Raw genomic sequence first — 23,768 nt, 5'->3', positions numbered from 1 at the left:
TATACAAATATTTACCAGTCTTCTTACACCAAACTTTATCATTTGGTTTATTTAGTTGGGTCCTATGCAGATACAGTGATAGAAAAATCTCGAGAACAAACCGGAGTGTTTACAGCATGTCAAGTGCTCTCTTGAATGGAGTAATCACAGGCAAATGTTCTCTCAGTCACTAGTGATGGTATAATAAATGTGAAGCTGAATCTAGCTCCGGTCACCTCAAAGTCTTGACTTACAGAAGTGTGGTAAGGAGATACAGCCTTTTCTGACAGTGCCCGGGAATGATGATTCTTGCCTAAAAACATTAAGTTGGGGGGTCTTTATTTGAACTTTCTTGCCACAACAAATAGATCATAATGTTATTAGAATCTACCAAACTGAGAGCTGCTTAGTGGGACACATACTCAAAAGCTATCTTTGAGCATTTGGTACTTAAAAAAAAGATGTATTTATTTATTTGAGAGGGCACACACCGGCATGCGTGAGGCGGGGGGGGGGGGGCGCTGGAGGGAGAGAGAGAAGCAGATGACCCGCTAAGTGTGGAGCCCAACAGGGGTCTCGATCCCATAACCCTAAGATCATGACCTGAGCCGAAATCGAGTTGGACACTTAACCGACTGAGCCATCTAGGTGCCCCAAGCATTTGTTTTTAACTCATTAGAGGAAAAGAACCATCACTATAATATTTGATGACTCAGTTCCATTATGCTCAAAGCAACTTGTAAACTTTATATATTTATTACCAGCTTATTCTGATCCATAAAAACTCTGTAAGGTTATACACTGTGTTAACATGCCAATGGCATACATTTCTGGCAACTTGCTGCACTTCTCAGTTACTAATAGAAGTAAATGGAATAATCAGATAAGGAGTCTGATTCATCAAGTTTTCTAGAGACAATTTTCTTCAGTCCTAGCTTTCCCGATTATAGGTAGAGGTAGGTATAGTGTTGGATTCTACAGATTTCAAAAAAAGGCAGGTAGAATTACTGTCAGGAGAATATATATATATATATTTTTAAAGATTTTATTTACTCGACAGACACAGCTAGAGACGGAACACAAGCAGGGGGAGTGGGAGAGGGAGAAGCAGGCTCCTGGCTGAGCAGGTAGCCCGATGTGGGGCTCAATCCCAGGACCCTGGGATCACGACCCGAGCCGAAGGCAGACGCCCAACGACTGAGCCACCCAGGCGTCCCTGTCAGGAGAATATTAAGAAGCCTTCACATCATGGTCAAGGTTTTAAAAACTTGATGTGTATCTGAATGGGTCCATTTCCTAATGGAGAGAAACTGACTAGTACACACAGTATAGATTTGAAAAACATGCCAACTTTGAGATGTTATCAAAAGATAAAAATCTGAATATAAAATTCTTTAAAAAAACCACATTAGATTTTTTATGTGGAATCTCCTGATACTTTAACTCTGAGGAAGTTTGGGGGATGATATGAAACCAAATATAGGAAATTAGACCAAAATTATCCAAGAGTAAGTTCCATTTCAAGTGGATGACAAAGATGGACAACATACTTGAAAAGATTACGGTGGTTTCTCAAATGTGCCTGACCACAAGAATTACCATGGCACTTCTTACAAATAAAGAGTCTGAAAACCATTCTCTTTCAGTTCTGGCTCAGTGTGTGGTAGGTTTGGACTGGGGACCAAGGATTTATATTTAAAGCACTTCCAGTGGTTCTAATCATCAGGAAAGTTAGGGAAATTGAGGCTAAGGGGAAATCAGCAGCAAAAATACCACCATAGCTCCCATCTCCTTACTCCAATACTACCCAGCAAACTACCTGAGAATGAGAAACATTCAACTAAAATTGAGGAATTGTCTGTAGAACACGGTTTATTTCAAGTCCAAAACACAAAATTACTCAATTTTCTTAACAGACTGCATAATTTTTACTGCATGGATATTTAGGGTTTCTCTATTCACAGGTGTAGATTTATTTCTGAACTTTAGGCTCAAATGATTCATATATATATATTTATATGCTTACTACAGAGGACATGTACTTTAACAAATTTGTTTAAAAAATATTTTACATAAAAACACACAAAGCATTTACCAATACTCCTCAGTTTTTACAACCAGTCTTCAGCAAAGATTTGGCTGATGTTCATCATTTTCTACAAAACATTCCAAGACCGAATATAATAGAATGTAGTATTTTACATACTTTAGCTTATTATTGCAGTTTACATTTCCCCTTTCTTTGATGGCTTCTGCATATATTATACTCATAAAGCAGAATAAATCTTTTCTTTAACTGGTGACTTGTTTAATAAAATTATCTTTTTTGGTGTAACTTGTATCCAACCAAGAACCTAAGTAGTCGTGATGAAATCAAGTAACCGACATATAGGGCTTTTACAAATGAACAATAGAAGGATTCAGTACCTATCAGTAGAATATCCTTTATTATTTTGTGTTCAGTAACTACCATCTGGTGCTATTACTTCTAGTATAATCAGTTGGCATCAAAATATAAAGTAAAAATATGTACATTTTTATATATCAATTCTTACCTGAATAATCTCAGATCTCTTGAGAATGTTCCACAAAGTGGAATTTCTTCCTAAAGTTACAGTGAATGTGGTACAATGTGTACAACTTGTTTAACCAGTGCCTGCTTTTCATTTCCAAGATTTTTCCTTATCTTGAATCAAATGCACAATCCTGACTACCATATCATAATGCACTGGCTTACAGTTTGTATATAAAGTCCAACTCAAGCTTATTTTGGTTTATTGTACATGCTTTATTAAAACGGTACTGGTATTTACAGTATCTGCAGAGTCCCTTCCAAGGCGCTCTCACACACATTCAGACACACCCATACAACATCCATACTACGGCCCCATGCACCCACACCAATGAGATGTGAGGGTCAGACTCCTAAAATTAGGCAGCTGTTGGGGGACAGAGTTGATTTGTTTTTCAATTTTTTTTAAAAGAGAAAAAGCATGAGGGAATGCATTTGGCCATTACAATGCTAATTAAGATTGTGTATATTAACATATGTGGCAGTAACACTGAATATTCCTTTTACATTCTATATACACAGAATGACTTCAAGGTTTTGCGGTCAAGAGAATATCCCAACTTCAGTCTCAATGCTGCTTGTAGTGACTTCTGAATTCACATAGGGGCTTTCCCTAAAATAATTCAAGTCTATATAAGTGAAATAAGGCACAATTAATATTGATTTGATCAATAGGGGAAGGGAAGGGATAAAAACTAGTTTCAAATGATCTTACTATTGGGGAATTAGCTTTGACTTAGATCCACTTGAAATCCCTTCTCTTAATTTCTTAGAAATAAAGGTATTTTTCTTTTCCCTGACAAAACCCAAAAAGAAAAGTTTGGGAATTCACATTTTAATGTTTCAGTAACCTAAACTACCCAAATTGATGTGCACCCCCAACTTCTCCTGCCCAAGTCTCTTCCCTCAAAGCTAAAACAAGAACACAGCACATGAATCCCTTGCTGTTTTTGAGATTTGTACACTTATGTAGCAAATACATATCTGGTTGTCTTTGATTTAAAAAAAAAAAAGAGGAAGGAAGGGAGGGAAGGAGGGTAGGAGGGAGGGAGGAAGCAAGGAAGGAAAAAGTAACCTTGTGACTTTCTTGCTCTTTAAAAAAGTCCCTGTTTCCTCCTTTTCAGGATGATGAAGCCCCACCAGACATTACAAACAACTGCAATAAATGAGTTTGGCAGCATAAATAATGTCTAGTATTCAAATCTTCGTAGTGAGACTCATTTAGCTTGTATACAATCTGTTGAATGTTTTTTGCAGCAGGTGAACCAAACCCAAAGATGCTGGACATTCTGTGAAAGGGAGTAATAAGAATTGCAGTTCTGAAGGCCCCTGACTTTGGTTGTTTACAAAGTTCAATCCTGTTTATTGTGATCCTTGGTATCTTCTTCATCTGTATATTCTGATGGTTCTTCCCCTGGTTTTAGGAGTCTGCCTACATAATCATATTTTTCTGAAAAATACATCAAAAGAAAATCAGTAGTGATCAAATTCGTTTCGCTATTCCATTATACAGTGAGGAAGGTGTTTGCCTCTTTTAAAATTATATAGAATAGGCTAAGTTGTTCCTATTGTTCACTGTGGCTGGTCTTTGTACTCATGTAAGGCTTGAACAAAAGAAAATGGGATTAAGGAATTTACAAAGCTTGGGGACTGTCTTTGCAGGAGAGTGTTCCATATATACCAGCTCTTAACCAAGGACATTTCATCAGAATCACTTAGAGCTCATGATAAGGAGATCCAACCAGAAAATATTCTTGGGAAGAAAATGTGACATAGGGTACTACTCTCCAGGAAAATAAACCAAATGAAAAGCAAAGTCATTTGTTACTTATTATCCTGTGTTCTTTGAGATCTCAGTGTGTGGCTCCAGTCATACCATTATTCTTTCTCCTATCAAACTCTCTTCTTACATCTCTGTTAATATTGTTTGTTTCATGTTACCAGGTATTAATTTAGAACATTGTGGTGTCCAAGGTGATCCATATTTAGTTATTTCTTGGTCAGGAATCTGAACCTAGGTTAAGTGAATTAACTGACAAACCAGGAGGATAAGATAGGAGGACTGCTTCCTACAGTAGAACCGGTTCAAGTGCCAAGAAGCCAGAAGAACCAGAAGTGTTGCCAAGGGATGCAGAGGTCACATAAATAGCTATCTGGATTGTCACATAGGAGGTAATAACGGATGCCACGAGGGTATAATAAAGGGGAAAGATATTTTTTCTTTATGGTTTGAGAGTAAGATCAATAAAATCATTTTGGAATAAATTATAGTATCAATATCAAAATAAATTCAGTTTTAAATAGAAGCCTATATTTAAAAATACTCTATCTTAATTAAAAAGCCTTATAAGACTAAAGGTGCCACAGTTTTTGTTAGACTTATAGGTTGTAACAAGTCAAATTTTAAATATGAATTTTTAAATAATAATAATATGCAATCATTTTCATACTTAGCTTTTTTATCATCAAATAATGATGGTGATGAAAAGAGATATCCTCAGGCTCTTAAGGAATGTGACATAGTATACACTTTCTTTGGCCATAAATTTAATATTTCCGAAGAACCCGACAAAATGAAGGTACCTTTAAACTGCATTTCCCATTCTCGAACACTCTCCATTTGTACAGCATTCAAGTCTGAGAGATCATCATATTCATCTTTAAGTGCATCTTTATCTAGGCAAAATGTCGCCAGTCCTCTGGAGGCATCCCTACCAGCAAATATTCCATATGGACCAGCTGGGGGGGAAAAGAAGAAATTATTGACATTACCTTAACATTATTTTAGAATGCCTCAAAGGAAAAAGTGAAATAAAAGAAACCTCATAATGACTCATATTTGGTACACAGCCTTAATTTTTAAAACATGACAGATACTAAATGGGAAAATGAGAAGAAACTTCTTGGAAATCTGCCTGTAGAACAAAATAAAGTTTTTCTCTGAAATTTAAATACCTCAAAACTTGTATTCAAAGTTGAAGACTATAACATATTAGGGAGAAGAGGAAACTTAAGCAGTTAGTTAGGTTTGGAAGCTGGTTTGTTTGAGGGGAGATAATGCTTCACTGATTACTGTTAATTAATTGTGGCATCTAAAAATAATCAACAGAACATCCACTAGATAAGCATTTGTTAAAGACTCAAGTCAACTGTGGATCTAAAATATTTTTCTTTCTCTTTTTCAAAGTAGGTCGTATGAAAGCAGAGACTGTATCATCTTTGTACCCCCAGTGACTAGTTCAACGCATAGCACATGCACATCCTCAACAGGTCTTTGCTGAATGATTGGTTTTATCAGAAATATGACCAATTTTCAAAATAAGTATCACCTGACTACCAGAATATACTCACAATTACCTATATAAACTATGAAAAGTCATTAAAAAATGGTTTTCATTTGTCACAGCTCTTGCGAAACAGGAGATGTGGCTACAAGGAACAGTTTTTATTTTTTAAGTTTTTATTATTTTTATTTTTGGGGAGAGTAGAGTGTGAGGAGTGGTGGGGGAGGGGGCAGGGAATCCTAAGCAGGTTCTAAACTCAGTGCTGAGCCCGATGCAGGGCTTGATCTCACGACCCTGAGATCACGACCTGAGCCGAAATCAAGAGTTGGACGCTTAGCCAACTGAGCCACCCAGGCGCCCCAACCGTTCTGAGTGACACAAAATGATTAACTTTTTGTCCAAGGAATTAGGAACCACCCTCCCTAGGGAGGAATGGCATGATTTTTATGCTGACAGAAATGAGCCATTCCCAAAGTCTGTGCTTGAGAGCAGCAGTTGTCATGCTCAGGTCAGTACTCAATGCCTAGCACGGGCCTGGCATAAAGCAGAAACATAGGAAACTTCTTCCAAAATATTAGCTGCAATTTCAAATAAGGAGTAACTCTCGATTTTGATCCTTTAAACAGATTCACGATGGTGAGCAAAATCTCCACCCAAATACATGATAAAAAAGACACTTCAGTTCTTTAAAACATATAATAAACAAAACTGAAACAACCTAATTTTCCCTATCAAGAAACTGGTTAAATTACAGTACATTAATTTAATGTAATAATAGTACATAACTATCAACAAGAATGAAGTATCTCCATATGTATACACAGACAGAAGTTCATAATAGAGTAACTGAAAAGAGCAATTCAGAAGAGTATGTATATATAGCGTATGATTTGCTTTGAATTAAGAAAATACACATACATGTGTTTGTGTATCTGTGAAAAACACCAGAAAGAATACAGACCACACACTGAACAGTGGCAATCTTTTCTGGGGAATGGAAGAAAAAATTTTACCTCATATAACTGGTAAAGTCTGGCTATTTAGAAAATTATTATTGTTATTACTACTACTACTTTCCTTTATTATTATTAATTGAAGTAGAGTTGACACATAATGTTATATATTAGTTTCAGGTGTACAACATAGTGATTTGACAACTCTATACATTATGCTATGCTCACCGCCAAGTGTAGCTACCATATGTTACCATACAGCACTGTTACAATACCACTGACTATATTCCCTATGCTGTACCTTTCACCCCTACGATTAATTCATTCCATGACTGGAAGCCTGTATCTCCCACTGCCCTTCACAGATTTTGGCAATCCCCTCAACCGTCTCCCCTCTGGCAACCATCAGTTTGTTCTCTGTATTTATGGGTCTGTTTCTGATTTTGGTTGTATATTTGTTAAAAAATTATTTTTATAATAAAAATCTTTTGAGAGTTACTTCTGTCTTCACGTTAGGCCGCAGAGATCATAAAGTTTTTCTGTTTAAAATGTTGGTTTAAAAATTAAGTGGTGTCTGGCTGGCTCAGTCAGAAGAGCATGCGACTCTTGATCTCAGGGTCATGAGTTCGAGCCCCACATTGGGTGTAGAGATTACTTAAAAAAAGATTGCCAAAATACCTAATTTTACAAAATAAAAACATTTTTTTCCTGAGGCTACAGTTTTCTGTATATGACCAAGGTAATTTAGAGAAAATAATTTTAAAACCAGAATTACTATTATGAGCAACGGAGTGGTAAGAGAGCTTATTGTCCAGTTAACAAAATAAAATACTTTCTAAGGAGAAGTAAACAAGAAAAAAACCTAGAAATTTGTTAATTTTTAAATGAGTAATGATTATACCCATATTCATATTTGAAAACATTTAGGAAACTTCAAAATCTACTTAAATGGGCAATAATCTAAACATTTATGAACATTAATTTGAGTTACAGAAAGCAGTGCACCATAAAGTTCATCAGGTCTAAGAAAGCCATTGTCTGCAAAGTTTAAGGCATGGAACCAGAAGCGGCATTTGCGATAAATTTAAAAAGTAGCATTACTAGGTATTACTAGGTACAACTTACATTAACATGAAAATAAAGGTAATTCTTCCCAGTAAAGTACTTTTTTATCCCAAGTATTTTCCATATTGCTCCTTAATATTAGGTGACATTCACAATTACCATTTAATGGTTATATATTTTCTTACTGAATGAATATACCTAAAATTTAATCATTTTCCTATTAGTATACACTTAGGCTACCATTTTAAACTTTTAAATTTGTCTTCTATAGGGGCGCCTGGGTGGCTCAGTCGTTAAGCGTCTGCCTTCGGCTCAGGTCATGATCCCAGGGTCCTGGGATCGAGCCCCGCATCGGGCTCCCTGCTCCACGGGAAGCCTGTTTCTCCCTCTCCCTCTCCCCCTGCTTGTGATCCTGCTCTCACTGTGTCTCTCTCTGTCAAATAAATAAATAAAATCTTCAAAAAAATAAAAAATAAATAAATTTGTCTTCTATATAAGAAACTGGGACACTATTTACAATTGGCCAACATTTATAACCTTCAAACTATTGCCCATTATATCAATTCACCTTGCAAAGGGTATTAAGCATTTAAGAAAAAAATTCAATATTGTTCCTTAAATTGGAATTATTTTAGAGAAATATTAACTTTGAAAATTAAGCAAGAACAGTCTCTAGGGAAAAGAAAAGTAGTTGTGTTTTTTTTTTTCTTTTGCATAACTCCACATGCTTTGTGCCAATAGCTGTTTTTCCCCAGATGGAGGCCATAAATAGATAGATAAACAGATAGATAAATTAGATAAACAGAACTACTATGACTTTTTTTTCCCCTCAAAACAAAGCAATGCTGACAAACTTAAAACAGCGATGAGTCATACACACAAAAGAAAAAATAAAATTGATCAGGGCTATAAAAACCTACCAGTGTAAAACGATAGTTTTCAACCTTTTAAAGAACTTTCTAGCATGTGACTTTCGTTTCTCACAGTCTTGCAAAGGGGAAGGAACAATTTTTGTCCACCGGGCAGGTGAAAAGGAGCAGAGACATTCAGTAACTTGCCTAAAATGACCACCAGACTTGGGAAGTACTATCTCTACTTTTCTACCCCAAACACAATACACTTGAGAAAACAGACGATCCGATCCACAAACCCAAAGATGGAATGACAACCCTGAAAATTGGAGCATTTCATTAATTACAAAATTTCAGGGGAATAGACACTTTGGAATACCTGGTTAAATCAAAATGAAGGAGAATTAACAAAAAAGCTGTATACACCGACAGCTTTTCTTATCATTTTGTTATAGTATTTACCTCCCTGGCCTGCAAAAGTCAATCTACTTCAGTGTACTTCAGAGTGTAAATCATTAAACACATCTCAATGGTAAAAAGGAGAGAAGAAAAGATGATCATTATAAAAAACAGCAACCAGAAAATCCTCCATCTTTGAGTATATTAATTATGTACCAATGCATTCTCTAATAAAATTCTCTGCCAATTTCTCTAAGGAGACCTCAACACTGAATAAATGTAAAAACGAAACTTCATAGAACACGTTCTTTTTTTGGTTTTAGATGGCCGATTTACTCAGAGTGAACTAGAGTCAACAACCATCCCCATTCTAGGCAAAATGATGTTTTATTAACTCTTGAATAGAAAATAATGATTCAGTGATTAATGTACTGCCCCACCCTCTAAACTATATTAAGCTGTCTTCTCCACATTTTAGGATTTCCCTCAGGAAGCATTTAACTTCTGAAAAGGTCTTTTTGGAACAGTTTTCTTTACTTTTTCCCGTAAGACCATAAAGAACATTAACAACTAGAATTGGAACTGGACAGATGTGCTCAGAGAAAGGAGGATCTGAGGTCTACATAAAGTACATATTTCTGCATTCATAATTCAACCAGAAGCGTTATCTGAGAAGCCAGTAATACCTCCCCATTCTACTACCCCCTTATACAACAAACATAAATGTTACGGATTCCAGTATTTTGATAACCGTACTTGCCTATCCATAATACTAAAATAACAGAACTACCCAAGGAAAGCAAATTTTAAATGGTACTAAGTCTTTTGGTAAGGCCAGCTTATATAAACTGTTATTTTGACTATTAAGGCTCATTTAGACATTAACATTTCAGTAATAGCTAAGGGAATTATATTCTGTTGCTTTATCAAAGACTATAATATAATGCTGATATAAAAGTGGATTTACAACTTCAATAAAATTCTTGCTACAAAAATGAACAGCAATTATTCAACCAAAGCAGTTTCTCTTAAATATACTTATATAACAAATGTTCTAAGACATCATTTTAACAAATCTTTTTTTAAAAGATTTTATTTATTTATTTGAGGGAGCGCATGAGTGGGGGTGGTGGGAAGGAGGGCAGAGGGACAAGGAGAGGCAGACTCCCTGCTGAGCAGAGAGCCCAATGCAGGCTTAATCCCAGGTCCCTGGGATCATGACCTAGGCGGAAGGCAGATGCTTAACCGACTGAGCCACCAAGGCACCCCAAAGTAAATCTTTCAAAAATATTAAATATATCAAAATGACATTATACTAGAATTCAGATTTCATTAATACTCTGAGAGTTAAACACAACCTGTGGCACAGATTTTTAAAATTCAAAATTCAATAAATCTCCTAGTTAGTGTATCCTGAAACTGCTTACTTTAATAAAATCAGGTAGAATGGGGTAACATTTTTTTTTTAAGATTTTATTTATTTGACAGAGAGAGATAGCGAGAGAGGGAACACAAGCAAGGAGAGTGGGAGAGGGAGAGGCAGGCCTCGCACAGAGCAGGGAGCCCGATGCGGGGCTCCATCCCAGGACCCTGGGATCATGACCTGAGCTGAAGACACTTAACGACTGAGCCACTCAGGCGCTCCTGGGGTAACATATTTTTGAAAAGGCAAAAACATATGGTCACTGTAAGAAAATGTTTTAAAGAGTAATTTAATGAACAGAAAATTCCAGGAGGAAATAAAATATCTAAAATATGTTCACAGATAATTCTGTGATTATTAGGATGACTGTGTAGCTACATTAGTATTTATGAAGAGGAGAAAATTCCAGAATGAATAGTTCAGTTATTTCCATGGTATAAAAACCATAGTTCTCAGGGACAAACTATAATCCATTAAAGTTCATAAACAGCCTAGTTTTCTGGCCTGTTTTGATAATAGTCTTTTGTGATTATTAAAACAACTTAAAAAAAAACCTAATTATACTTGGTATTTGAGTAATTTATTCCAAATAAGATCACAATGGGCCTTGGAATAAATGAAGCAATAATGTAAAAGTGATTAAAAGAAATCCAAGTAATAAATATTATTTTTTTTATATTTAGATTTAGGAAGTCCCAAGACTTTTAGAGAGAAGGTAGTGTGGTCAAAATGAAAGAATACTCCTCAAGAAGCCAAGATACCTGGGTTCTAGAGGCTTCAACCAACATTTAACAATGGGCAAATCTTAGAGGCATTGGTATAAAATGGGTCAAGTATCTATCTAGTTTGGCCCTAACTTTAGGCAGGTAAAATACTTTCCCCAGCTCAATCTTGTTTCTGAAATTCAAACTAGAAAGCTGTCAGCAATACTGTGGGTTCAGCTCAGTGGCCTTGGCCCCAAGGCTTATGGCTAGAGTGGGGACCAGGAAGACTGAAAAATTAAAATCCCAGGCCTGTGCCAGATGTGGGAGTGGGGATTGAGTTTACACAGCCACCAGAGAATGAGAATTCTAAGGTGAAGAAATAGCATGGACTTGCTCTTTTCCTCCCCAGCTGCTTGAAGCTTGGCCACCATCATGAACAACACAGTAACTATCTAGACCAGGAAGTTCATGACCAACCGACTACTTCGGTGGAAACAGATGGTCATTGATGTCCTTCACCCCAGAAAGGCAACAGTATTTGGGAAAAAATAGCCAAAATGTACAAGACCACATCAGAGGTCATATTTGTATTTGGGTTCGGAACCCATCTTGGTGGTGGCAAGACAACTGACTTTGGCATGATTTATGATTCCTTGGATTATGCAACAACAACAACAAAATGAACCCAAACACAGACTGGCAAGACATGGCTGATATGAGAAGAAAAAGAAAACAGCGAAAGGAAGGCAAGAACAGAATGAAGTCAGGGGGACTGCAAAAGCCAATGTTGGTGCTGGCAAAATGTGAGCTGGAGATTGGACAAGAGAAGGAGTAAAGATGCAGCAGTGGCTTTATCTGTGGTGGTTGTGCAGATTTTACATGAGAGGATTAATAAACCATGAATGTTAATGTGATAAAAAAAAAGAAATAGCACGGACTTAAATATCTATTGGAATTTAGAGAACAATAAAAGTAATACTGCAAGTGTTGGGGGAAAAATTATTCTATAAATAGTTGGGGTAATTAAATAATTTTCTGTAAAAATCCTTATTTCACATCTTAAAATAAATTCCAAATGGAACTAAAAAACCCAAACCATAAAAGTATTTAAAAAAAACTACATATTTTTTTAAAAGATTTTATTTATTTATTTAACAGAGAGAGACACAGCGAGAGAGGGAACACAAGCAGGGGGAGCGGGAGAGAGAGAAGCAGGCTTCCTGTGGAGCAGGGAGCCTGATGTGGGGCTCGATCCCAGGACCCTGGGATCATGACCTGAGCTGAAGGCAGACGCTTAATGACTGAGCCACCCAGGTGCTCCAAAAACTATGTATTTAAAAAAAATAATCTTTTTAGTGCAAAAAACCTTTAAGTAACTTATGATAGAAAACTCAGCAGCCATAAAAAGAAGATAAATTTGAATACATAAAACCAAAAATTTCTGTGTGGTTTACAAAAACACCATAAATAAAGTAAAAAGACAAACTAGGAAAAATGTTTGAAGCTAAGGTTGATTCACTTTTTGAAGAACACCTAAAATCTCTAAGACCAATACCATGATTGAAAAACTGTGGCAATGAATGTATGAACAGGGGCGCCTGGGTGGCTCAATCGTTAAGTGTCTGCCTTCAGCTCAGGTCATGATCCTGGGGTCCTGGGATGGAGCCCCGCATCGGGCTCCCTGCTTGGCAGGAAGCCTGCTTCTCCCTCCCCCATCCTCCCTGCTTCTGTTCCTGTTCTCACTATCTTTCTGTCAAATAAATAAATAAAATCTTAAAAAAAAAAAAAAATATATATATATATATATGAACAGATAATTTGTAGGAAAGGAAACATAAATGGCTCAAAATTCAGAAGGTGTCCAACCTCACTAAAAAAGAGAAATATTGTTAAATTAAAACAATACTGAGATACCATTTTAAATTCTCAGACTGACAAAGACCAAGAAGTTTAATATCACATTTTTGGCAAAGGGGTGAGAAATAGGCATTTTCATGAAGTGTAAATTGCTCCAATTTCTCTGGAGGGCAATTCAAAAATAAGTACCCAAATTAAAAAATGTCCCATACCCTAAGAATCCGTGATTTTACTTCTGGGAATTTATAAGTTTACTCACATGTGTAAAAGGACATGTACATGAATATTTACAGCAGCACTAAGTATTAATAAGAGATTGGAAACAAATGTTTCTTAATAGTGGACTGTTAAATTATGATACATTCATGTAACAGAATATACATATATTCAAAAGAATAAGATGACTCTTTTTATGCTGAGATGAAAGGCTCTCCAGATAGTAAAGGCTGTATAATATGCAACAATATATGTGTGTGTGTGTGTGTATGTGTGTGTCTGTGGAGGGAGTACACAGGGAGTACATATCCACATGGTCATACTTACAGATAATAGCTCTGGAACAATACTCAGATTGGTTCCTCACTTCTAGGAAGGGGAACATCGTCACTGGGTTACTTTTCACAATATATGCTTTAAAATATTCTATTCTGAATATGTATTATCTAATAAAAATATAGTTTTTTTAAAAAAACTTCCATGAGGCCCTATTTAGAAATAAATCTAAGCTACTCTACAGGAAGACTTCTAAAACCCAGGGCTTAAGGAACAGCATAGAAAAAAAATCCCCCAGAAACAAAAAGACTGTAATTGCTGAAGATGTGTTTTTGTAGTAAAAATTATAAACTACATGAAGAAACAAACCACCATGAAGTGAGCATATATAACAGATGAGAACTGGCATCCCCAGAATAATACAAGCAGATTAAAGAACTATAGTATGTTTGCTTAAAATTTTTAAGTAATTAAGAGATGGAACATTAAGGAAAGATTAAGAGACATGAAGGATAGAATGAAAAGCTAATGTGTATCTATTAGAAGACAATGGGGGAGGCAATAATTGAAGAGGTAATGGGTTCAAATTTTCTAAAATAAATGGATGACACACATCCTCAAATTTTAGTAGAGTCTGGCACATGTTAAAAAAAATCAAATCCCCACCTCGGCAAATCCTAGTAAAAGAGCAAAACTCTAGACAAAGGGAAAAACAGATTAATCAAAGGAATGAAAATAAACCAAAAGCAGACTTGAAGAGAAGTAGAAGACAGTGGCATACTACTACTGAAGATCTAAAGGTAAAACAATCAGCCTACAATTTTATATCCAAAACCTATACTATTATTCCTGCATAAGGGCATATACAGAATTTTTTTTGTGTCAGTGAAAAAACTACAGGACATACCTTACTAAAATAAGAGCTGAACCCTGAGCAAAGGAATGAGATGCAAGAAATGACAGTGAATAAAGACAATGGTAACTATGTTGGTAAATTTAAATGAGGGTGACAATAAAAAAAGGTAATACTTTAATCAATTTGGGGGAGGAATTTGAAAAAATACAGTAGATCTACAAGTCTAATAGTAATACCATAGAAAATAAGGGTGGAGGAAGGATTAAAGGTTTCCTAAAGCAGGGCCACAACCTATGGCTGTATACTACACAACCCAAGGGACACCATCCACATTTGTGTACATGGTAGTTTTGTATATTTATTAAGAAATATTCTCTCAAATGACAGTAAAGTGTCTTAAAGAGAGTTTTTCTAATTCACACAGATAGGGTGGCTAACATTCCTATATTCTTCAGAAGAATAGTGTCTTCTACAGCAAAAACTTTAAGGATATCACTAAAAGAATGTTAATAGAATATATCCAAATAAGTAGGGAGAAAAAGTGGAAGAATTAAAAAAAAAATTAATCTGAGAAGGAAAAAAGGTAGAAAAAAGAAGCAAAGTATGACAAAGATAAATTACTAAATAAGAAGGTAGAAATATATCTAAATATATTAGTAACGTGAAAACATATAAACTGATTAAGCTGTTAAAAGACAGTGTTGAGGGGCACCTGGGTGGCTCAGTCAGTTAAGCACCTGCCTTTGCCTTCCGTTTGGGTCATGATCCCAGGGCCCTGGGATGGAGCCCCGAGTCCGAGTCCAGCTCCCTGCTCAGCGGGGAGTCTGCTTCTCCCTCTCTGCCCCATCACCCCTCCCCTTCATTCTCTCTCTCAAATAAATAAAATCTTAAAAAAAAAAAAGTATTGATACTAGATTCAATTAAAAAAAATCTAGCTATATTATAAAAGGAAAATAAAACATACCACAGATCAGTGGAAAAAGAATCACTGAGGTAATACTAACCAAACAAAGGCTGAAGTCAAATCTCAAAATCAGTAAAGGTTAAGGATGTTTCTTTCTCTGATGATTAACACAATATGATCAGTTCTAGATCTAGTGCTAGATGGCATCAGAACATTCTCACACCCAATCTTTGTAAGGCTGACTCCTTTAGGTTTTTGCTTAAATATCAACCCCCTTTTCCTGATAAACTAATATAAATAAAGCACCTTTCTTAACCATCTATTCTAAAGTCCTTTGTTACCCTCTATTACATATCCTATTTCTTTCATTGAATATTTAATTACAAATTATAATTATATGCTGAATGCTTATTTATTGTCTGTTTTCCCAAATATACTATAAACTCTACACAGGTAGGAACCTATCTGTTTTGAAAACTCAGTTAACTCATTTTTCACAGCATCTTATTTAAGCAACAGTGTAATGAAATCCAGAGAACTCCTTCTCAGTATTTAAAATGGAGATGAAGTCCTATATTAGTGATCTTGAGACAGGATGCAGGTTCTAAGGGCACAGCAGTTATTTAGTCACGTCTAACATGGGTACAGAGGGGAGGAGAGATCTTGGTCATATATTATTGAAAGAATTATTATTATTATTATTATTTTTTAAGATTTTATTTATTTATTTGAGAGAGAGAATGAAAGAGAGAGAGCACAAGAGGGGGGAGGGTCAGAGGGAGAAGCAGACTCCCTGCTGAGCAGGGAGCCTGATGCGGGACTCGATCCTGGGACTCCAGGATCATGACCTGAGCCGAAGGCAGTCGCTTAACCAAATGAGCCACCCAGGCGCCCCTTATTGAAAGAATTATTAAAAGAATTTGAATAGCTAACTCCAGATGTTACTAAATCTATTTTCTTCCAGCATGAATAACATAGTCTGGTTTCATATATGCTTTCAGCTATTCTTTAATAATTAGCATTAGCATTTAACACAAATACAATTCCCTCAAAGATTAAAAACAATGGAATGATGCTGAATTCAGAGTAGGTATTATAGAAATAACTAGTATAAATTTGAGCAGAGTATCAAAACTCATCAGAAAACTCAGCTGATCCTTTTATTTTACTGAAAGGTAATGGGTGTGTATGGCCATTAGCCCAAACAGACCCAGTTGGCCTCGAAGCAAGTAGCTGGGATGTGAGCTGAGTAGTGTCAATAGGATATCCATGAAGGAAGAGGTCAGGTTGGGCCTAGTCTATATGTTGCAACTCTTGCTTCAACTGTAATTTTGCAAACTATAAATAAAAGTTAACATCGCGAAGATAAAGTTATAAAAAGGAGGAAAAACACTTGAAAGCTACATGTGCTCCTTTCCCCATTCTCCTAGATATTAGGCATCTCATGGGGTACCTCTTTTATATATGACTTTTTCTTTTCCAGTAGAATTCAAAAGGTAAGTTGGAGAAAATACTGCTTCGGTCTGTGTCAAAGAATATGCTACATGGAATAAGGGGGAAGCAACAGATTTAAATTTCAGAAATGCAGGATAAACTATTAGAAAGGTCAACTGTATAATTTCTTGCCATTCTAAAGAATAAAAACACTATTTTGGTAGAATTTCATTGTAGTAATATTAAATCAAGTTACTTAAAATTATACTATCTGTTCCAGTCTTCCTACTCTGTTATGACGCTAGAAACATATGAAAGTATATTTTGTAGTGCTACAATGGGAAGGGATGGCCTGTAAAGCCAGTTAGACTGTGTTTGATTTCTAGTTTTGCCACTGAGTATGTGATTTTGAGCAAAACCTCCCTGAGTTCAGTTTCCACATTTGTAAAATGGGAACATTACTTACCTCCTAGGGCTGTTTGAAAATGAAATGAGATAATAAGCTCAATAAACGGAGTTTCCTCCTCCTCCTCCCTTGACCTATAGAATCAACGCTGTTGAATAGAACTCTTTGGGAAGATGGAACTACTCTATAAAGTGCACTAACATGGTAGCCATGTAGCTACTGAGTAGTGGAAATGTGGCTAGTGTGATGGAGGGACTCAATTTTAACTATATTTAATTTTAATTAACTTAAAATTAAAAAGCCCCATACGGTTTATGGCTACCATACTGGACAGCACAACATACGGCCATGAAAGCGTATCTGAGGCTTTAAATCCTTATGGGAACCAGAAGAGGATATAAAAACAACAGTAAGATTCTCCAGAAGTTTATCCCAGAACGCAGTTTACCTGAAGTACAGATAGGCTTTGTGGTTAAATATATCTGGATTTGAACGCCATGTCTGTATGACCCAAGCCAATTTACCCCAAATACCTACACCTCAGACTTCCCATCGGAGGACAGAAATACTTACTAACCTCACTGAGGCATTGTGGAGATGACAAATTAATGGATCTGATGTAGTAGGTGCTTAACAAATCTTATTCCCTTTCTCCTCCCATATTCATTGTTTCTTATATGACCACTTTCCTCACATGCTGGCCAAGTGCCTGAAGTGTTACTAAATTTAATGATGGCAAATGTAGTTAATGCCAACTGTTTGCCAACATGTGTTTACTCCACTAAATTGTCAATATTTAATTTTTTAAGAACTTGAACTTTAAAAATGACTAAGAAAACAGCATCTTCGACATAGGAAAAAAACCTCACAAAAAAACTTTTAACTCCAAGACCAATACTGTGAAATGGGAGTAGATATTGGCTAGGCATAGAAACGAGGTTTTCTGGCTTCTTACCTCATTCTTTCAAGCTACTAAGATTGTCAGGCTAAAATCATTGCTTCTGAATTATTCTGTTACAAAGTGCTCAACTGACTTGAGGATGAAAATAAAAATTAAAACCCAAACTGAACTTATATCTGTTTCATAGTCAGAAATTTGGCTTTTAAGACTTTTGGAAAAAGTGTTACATCTCCTATTAATGTGAAATATCAACATATTCCAAGCCCATAGATGATCTGGCTACTTTCAAGTTCCTTTCCATAATATAACATTCCAAACGTCTGTACTAGGTTGATCAATAAATACTTAGAAAATAACTAATTACCCCTAGGCTGTTCATCAGGACCTGGGAATTGGTGGAAGCCAACCTAAAACTGACTTCTCCCCCCAAAAAGAAAAATAAATAAAACTGACTTCTCCCTTGTTATCTGAGGAGCCCCCTCAATGCCCAAGCCACATGAAGGCTATCTACATCACATCTATGACTCTCATCTTAATTTTTAATTTCTGTTGCAGAACATTTGCCACTGGAGGCTGCTAAACTGTGTCTAAAACAGCCTTTCCTAGCTATTCCCAGATAGTGGCAAAGCATAATGTGTGAGGACTAATATGCTTCTTTGCACTAATACTTTTGTTTGTTTCATCATCAGTTTAGATAGGGGCTACAAAAGCAGATCTTTTAGTTGGGGAGGTGCTATATTAAAAATCTAAGCCTGTACACAATTTTTAATTCCTGCACATACATTTTAATATCAATGAGGAAAAAACTTCAGGTACAAAATACTGTGTAAATCCTTGATTTAAAAATAATTAACTATTTAATTTGGTCTGTCCATTTAATTACTGTACTTTGGCCCTATTCCCTATTCTCTTGTCCCATATACTTTAAACAAAAAAAAGTATTAACCGTTTCAGTAGAGTTAAGTAGGTAGACATCTGCTTTTCATATTTATACAACCAGAAGCACTATCTCAGACTTGCTTAAACTGAATATAGTTCTACACACAAAAATACAAGCAACTAAGAAATAGTTCAACACATAAAATCTCCAATTACTTATCTCTATTCCACTTAACAGCAAACCAAAGCACTTCTAAAATATATTCCAACCACCAAGCACTGAAATCAGAGGTACATATTTGCAAGTGCCAATAAATCTCATGTACCAACAGATTAAATCAAGAAGAAAACCAATTTTTCTAGACTTGCCAACCCCCTTGACTTTAAGGCTTGGATGTACTCTTTCGAACACCAGGTCACTCTAGGTCCCTAATTTTATTATTTTTTATTGTAGTCACTTTTTTAAAGCTTAGAAATTATTTACTACATAATCAAGATGTACAACGTTACTCAATTTTACTGTATACCAGCAGGTTCCATGAGTTTGGACTGAAGTTTATTGGCATAATCTGGAATGTATGCTATAACTACATTGTAAAGGAAGGGTTTCTAACCCAACTACCCTACACACACGGTTCTCTGAAAGCAAAGTTCTAAAATTCTTCAACTTGCAGAAGTGGTGCACTGGGGTGTGGATTTATAGCTCTTCTAAGTTTTTTCTGCTCAGTGAAAACACAGTAAGTCATTATCGACGTGTATTTGAATACTTGCCTTCCTACTATCAAAAAAAAGGAAAAGAAAGAAACCAGACAGGCCCGCCTGCTGGGTAGTTGAGCTCCACCCCCAAAACTCAGGGAGACTATCCTTGCCAGTCTTTATTAAGATCTACATTCTGGTCTGTCCTCATCCTACATACATTGTTAATCTTAGAAAGCATCTCCATCCTAAAACTGGTTTAAAAAAAGAGTCTGAGGTGTTGCTTATATGCCCAGACTTCACAAGCTAAACGCTGGGGACTTGGAACGACGTGTACCTAAACGTGGCCTTATGGGGAATAGTAGAGAAAAGGGAGATCAGTGGCAAAATAGAGTAAAGAAGGGAAAGCTGCGAATTACCTGGCCCACAACTTTGGGTCCCTACTTTAGATATCTCCCGTCCCTCCTGCCCCCACCCATCCCAGGAATCAGAAAGCTCAGGGAAGGTTGGTTGTGGGCCAGCACGGGCGACAACTGAAAGGATTTTGAAAAATTCTGCACAAGAAAAAGCTTCGTGGAGGGACGGGATGGTAGACAGATGAAAGCTGAGAGCTGGTTCCTGGGGCGACACTGAAACCCGGACTTCGGGGGGGGAAAGCTGGAGGTGCCCGCGGCTGGGGGTGTGTGTGGGGCGGGCCGTCCCAGGTGCAGCAGCCAAGGCGCAGGGGTCCAGACGTCGAGAAGGCTCGGAAACTAACCCAGTGCCCAGGGGCCTCCCCATCAGAAGGGGGTCGCCCCTGAGCTGCAGGAGGTCCTCCCCCTCCCGTTCCAACTCCTCCTCACCCGGGCCGTAGAACTTGCTGCCTTTGGTCACGTCGAAGACTTTCCCATTGACCGCGAGCAGGATGCGCGGGGTGCGGGACCCGTCGTACTGGCGCAGCTGCTCCAAGCTGAAGTCCCGCTTCTTCATGCGAGGCAGAGAGGCAGCGGGACTCTCCTCGCCCGCTCCGGCCCCGGCGCCCAGACCCCGCCGCCCCCAGCGCACCCACAGCCGGTAGGCCCCCAGCAGCACCAGCGCCACCAGCGCCACGTTCAGCAGCATTTCCCCGCCCCCCGTCAGAAGCGCCAACACTGCTGCCGCCCAGCCGCCCCCTTCTGTTGCCGCTCCCGCGCCGCTGGGGCTCTCGCTGCTGCCGTCGCTGCTGCTCTCACTGCCACTCCCCAGGGTGCCTAGCTTCACGTCCCCATCACCCGCCGCCATCACTGCCCGCCAGCGCCTTCCTCCTCCTCTCCGCCCCCTGCCCTCCCCAACCCCACGGCCAGCCCCGCCCATCTGGGGGCCTCCCAGCCAATAACATGAGGCGAGGGGGCGGGGTCAAGCCTGCTCTCCATTGGGTGTTGACGCGGTAACGATGTCTTGGATCTCTCCCTCCTCCTCCCTTCTTTAGCAGGCCGCGCTCGCGTGCGACGCCCCGCCCACCTCGCCCCACACTTCCCTGCTTTCGCTCCTCGCCTCCGCTTGCTGAAGTAGAAGAGGGGGGCGGGCCTGAAGGAAAGATGCAGCGCCGGCCGCGCGCGCGCAAAGGCCGGGTGAGACTACAGCGCGTGCGCGGGTTCCGGAGCGCCACGCGCTCTCCTTTCCTTTGCACCCCTTCTGGGAGGCTGGCTCCGCCCCGTCCCTCGCTATGCGCGTGCGCCCCGGAATCGCTGCCCTTCCCAGGCCGGGGTTCGCGTCCGCGAACTCCCGTCACCTCGCTGTCACTCCGCACGGGGACTTCACGTGCGCCGAGGCCGCCTCGGAGGCGGGGTCTGGTTGGGTCGCCTTTTCGAGGGCGCAGGTTGGTGGCTTGTGGGAAGCCACGACACAGTTTTAATTGTTGGAGCCAACTACTGAGCGGCGTCTCTTTTTCACCCGGGCGCCGTCGCGCCTGTCCGGAAGCCTGGAGCGTGGGCGCGCGGACAAAGCTACCACCCAAAAGTTTTGGCGACTGGCTGGAGTCTTCCTGGCGCAGAATGAGTGCACGGAGCCCTCGCCGGGGCTGTTTGGCATCCGGAATCTACTTGCTGTCTTCGGTGGCACCGAGCAGCCGCTTCCCGGGCGGTTTTGGTCACGGCTGCTCTTGCAGAGTTTTCTTTCAGGTTTTAGACTAAAGGTGTTATTCCGATAGGGAAGTTGATAGAATAAGGTGGTCCTTCTGTTCTCTCATTCAGCTTTATTTACAGCTTCTTTTGATCTCCTTAGGTCTTGTCTTTTTAGACTCCCAGGTCCTTAAAAAATCTGGCGTAAATGTCACCTCTGAAGCCTCATTCTGGGCCCTTTACTTAAAGCACTCAACTCGTTTGACTTGCTCCTTCCTGCTCTAGTTAGTTTTCTTTGTTGTCAGTGAGTTCCCTCACACCCACCTCAAGAACAACCTGCTGTGAACTACTGGTGTGATGAGTGAATGAAGGTGTATTAAGGGAGTAACAGTTTCCGTTTAATCTTGAGGAACCGGTGCGATGGAGGAGAGACATGGGCAAGCAATGGGGGCGTGTGATATGGACTAAAGTACTTATTAGGGAAACGGGCAAGTGGTCCATTTAAGGTTTAAGTAGTCAGGAGGACCAAAGTCTGGAAAACTAGGTTGGTAGTCTTCAGTCAACGGATAGGCTTGGACTTAATACTCCCCGTTTTGGAGGAGCCATTGAAGATTTTACAGCAGCAAATGACAGGATCAAAACTTTTCTAGAGGAGGGGCGCCTGGGTGGCTCAGTTGGTTAAGCGACTGTCTTCAGCTCAGGTCATGATCCTGGAGTCCCGGGATCGAGTCCCGCATCGGGCTCCCTGCTTGGCAGGGAGCCTGCTTCTCCCTCTGACCCTCCCCCCCTCATGCTCGCTCTCTCTCATTCTCTCTCTCTCTCAAATAAATAAATAAAATCTTAAAAAAAAAAAAAACTTTTCTAGAGAGATTATCTACCAGGGATATTAAGGATTGGAATGAAAAAAGAATGGAAAACAAGTTAGTAGGCTACGGTATTTGTGCAAGAAATGAGGAAACTTAGAACTAAGTGGCATTAGAGCAGGGGTCTGCAAGCTTTTCTATAAAGGGCCAAACGTTAATATTTTAGGCACTGTCTTTCGTAATTAGTTATCTGTCTTAAAATAAGAAAGCAACCGTAGAAGATACTTAAAGGTATGAGCATGATTGTATTCCAATAAAACTTATTTATGGACACTGAAATTTTAGATGTCATGAAATACTGATTTTTTTCAACCATTTAAACATGTAAAAAACTTTTTTTTTTTTTTTTAATCTCCAGAGGTATAAAAAGAGTCTACAGGCCATAGTTTGCTCACCCCTGCTTTAAAGGTAACTTTCTTGAGGCAGAGTGAACAGCATTTAGTTGGGAAAAGTAAGTGTCCATATAATCTAGCGTCCAATCTAGAATACTTCTAGAACTGAAAGGGGGCACTATATACTGGGAGAACGGGATTAAAATTAGATTGTCCCAGACAAATCTGAGTGAATAGTCATACTGAGGTTAATGGTTAGAAGCCAAAACTGCTTTAGGACTTGGTAACAGGAAATGCCAGTGATGGAAACAGGATGATTGGGAAGAAATTGGTTTTGGGGAGAAGATGGATGCTTGTAGCAGTACCAGGTGTCATACAGTTGGGATGACATCAACAGCAGGAAGAAACCACCCCAGAGGTTTCATAGCAGGCCAATCCTTATATGTTATTGACCAGTGAGTCACTATTCCCTGAAACAGTAACTGACAAGGAGCTTGGGACTACCATGATTGGTAAGAGTTTATCTAGCTTTTGGCAGGTTTTGTGCAGGATTGTGGCATGCATTTTAGCATCTCTGGTCTCTTCCCAGTAAATGTCAGTAGCACACCTCTGGCATTGGGGCACCAAAAAAACCAACCCTCTTCCCACCCCACACACTCCCTAGAAAGATGATGCTAGTTGAGTGGTTAAACCAATTGGCTTAAACCTATCAGGATTTACCTTGGAGCTCAATTATATATGTGTAGATTTCTTTTCCTTGATTGGTTTGGAGGGAAGAGAGGAAATGAGCAGTATTGTCAAGAAAGTAGGGTGGGGAATGTTGGGTAGGTAACCAACCTT

At 38.7% G+C, this 23,768-nt stretch overlaps 1 protein-coding gene across 1 annotated transcript; it reads right to left on the bottom strand.

Moving 5' to 3' along the window:
- Positions 1 to 1,836: 1,836 nt before the first annotated feature.
- PGRMC2 (progesterone receptor membrane component 2) lies at positions 1,837 to 20,940 on the bottom strand. Its single transcript, XM_035023103.1, has 3 exons — positions 20,498 to 20,940; positions 5,135 to 5,290; positions 1,837 to 4,001 (listed from the first exon to the last, which is right to left on the bottom strand). The coding sequence occupies exons 1-3, from the start codon at positions 20,913 to 20,915 to the stop codon at positions 3,904 to 3,906; spliced, it is 672 nt and encodes a 223-aa protein (XP_034878994.1). The 5' UTR covers positions 20,916 to 20,940; the 3' UTR covers positions 1,837 to 3,903.
- Between the last annotated feature and the right edge of the window lie 2,828 nt (positions 20,941 to 23,768).

Source organism: Mirounga leonina, unplaced genomic scaffold (genome assembly GCF_011800145.1).
Source record: "Mirounga leonina isolate KUSES-001 unplaced genomic scaffold, KU_Mleo_1.0 Mir_176, whole genome shotgun sequence".
Taxonomy (NCBI): domain Eukaryota; kingdom Metazoa; phylum Chordata; class Mammalia; order Carnivora; family Phocidae; genus Mirounga; species Mirounga leonina.
This window is presented reverse-complemented; position numbering and strand designations above follow the sequence as displayed.

What these genes read in the sequence shown, in the direction of transcription:
- PGRMC2 (XM_035023103.1), bottom strand. Translation starts at nt 20,915, where the DNA reads ATGGCGGCGGGTGATGGGGACGTGAAGCTAGGCACCCTGGGGAGTGGC. An exon ending in CAGCAAGTTCTACGGCCCGG is followed by an intron (nt 5,291 to 20,497) that starts GTGAGGAGGAGT and finishes TTTCCCCCCCAG; the next exon opens with CTGGTCCATATGGAATATTT. An exon ending in ATGGGAAATGCAGTTTAAAG is followed by an intron (nt 4,002 to 5,134) that starts GTACCTTCATTT and finishes TGTATTTTTCAG; the next exon opens with AAAAATATGATTATGTAGGC.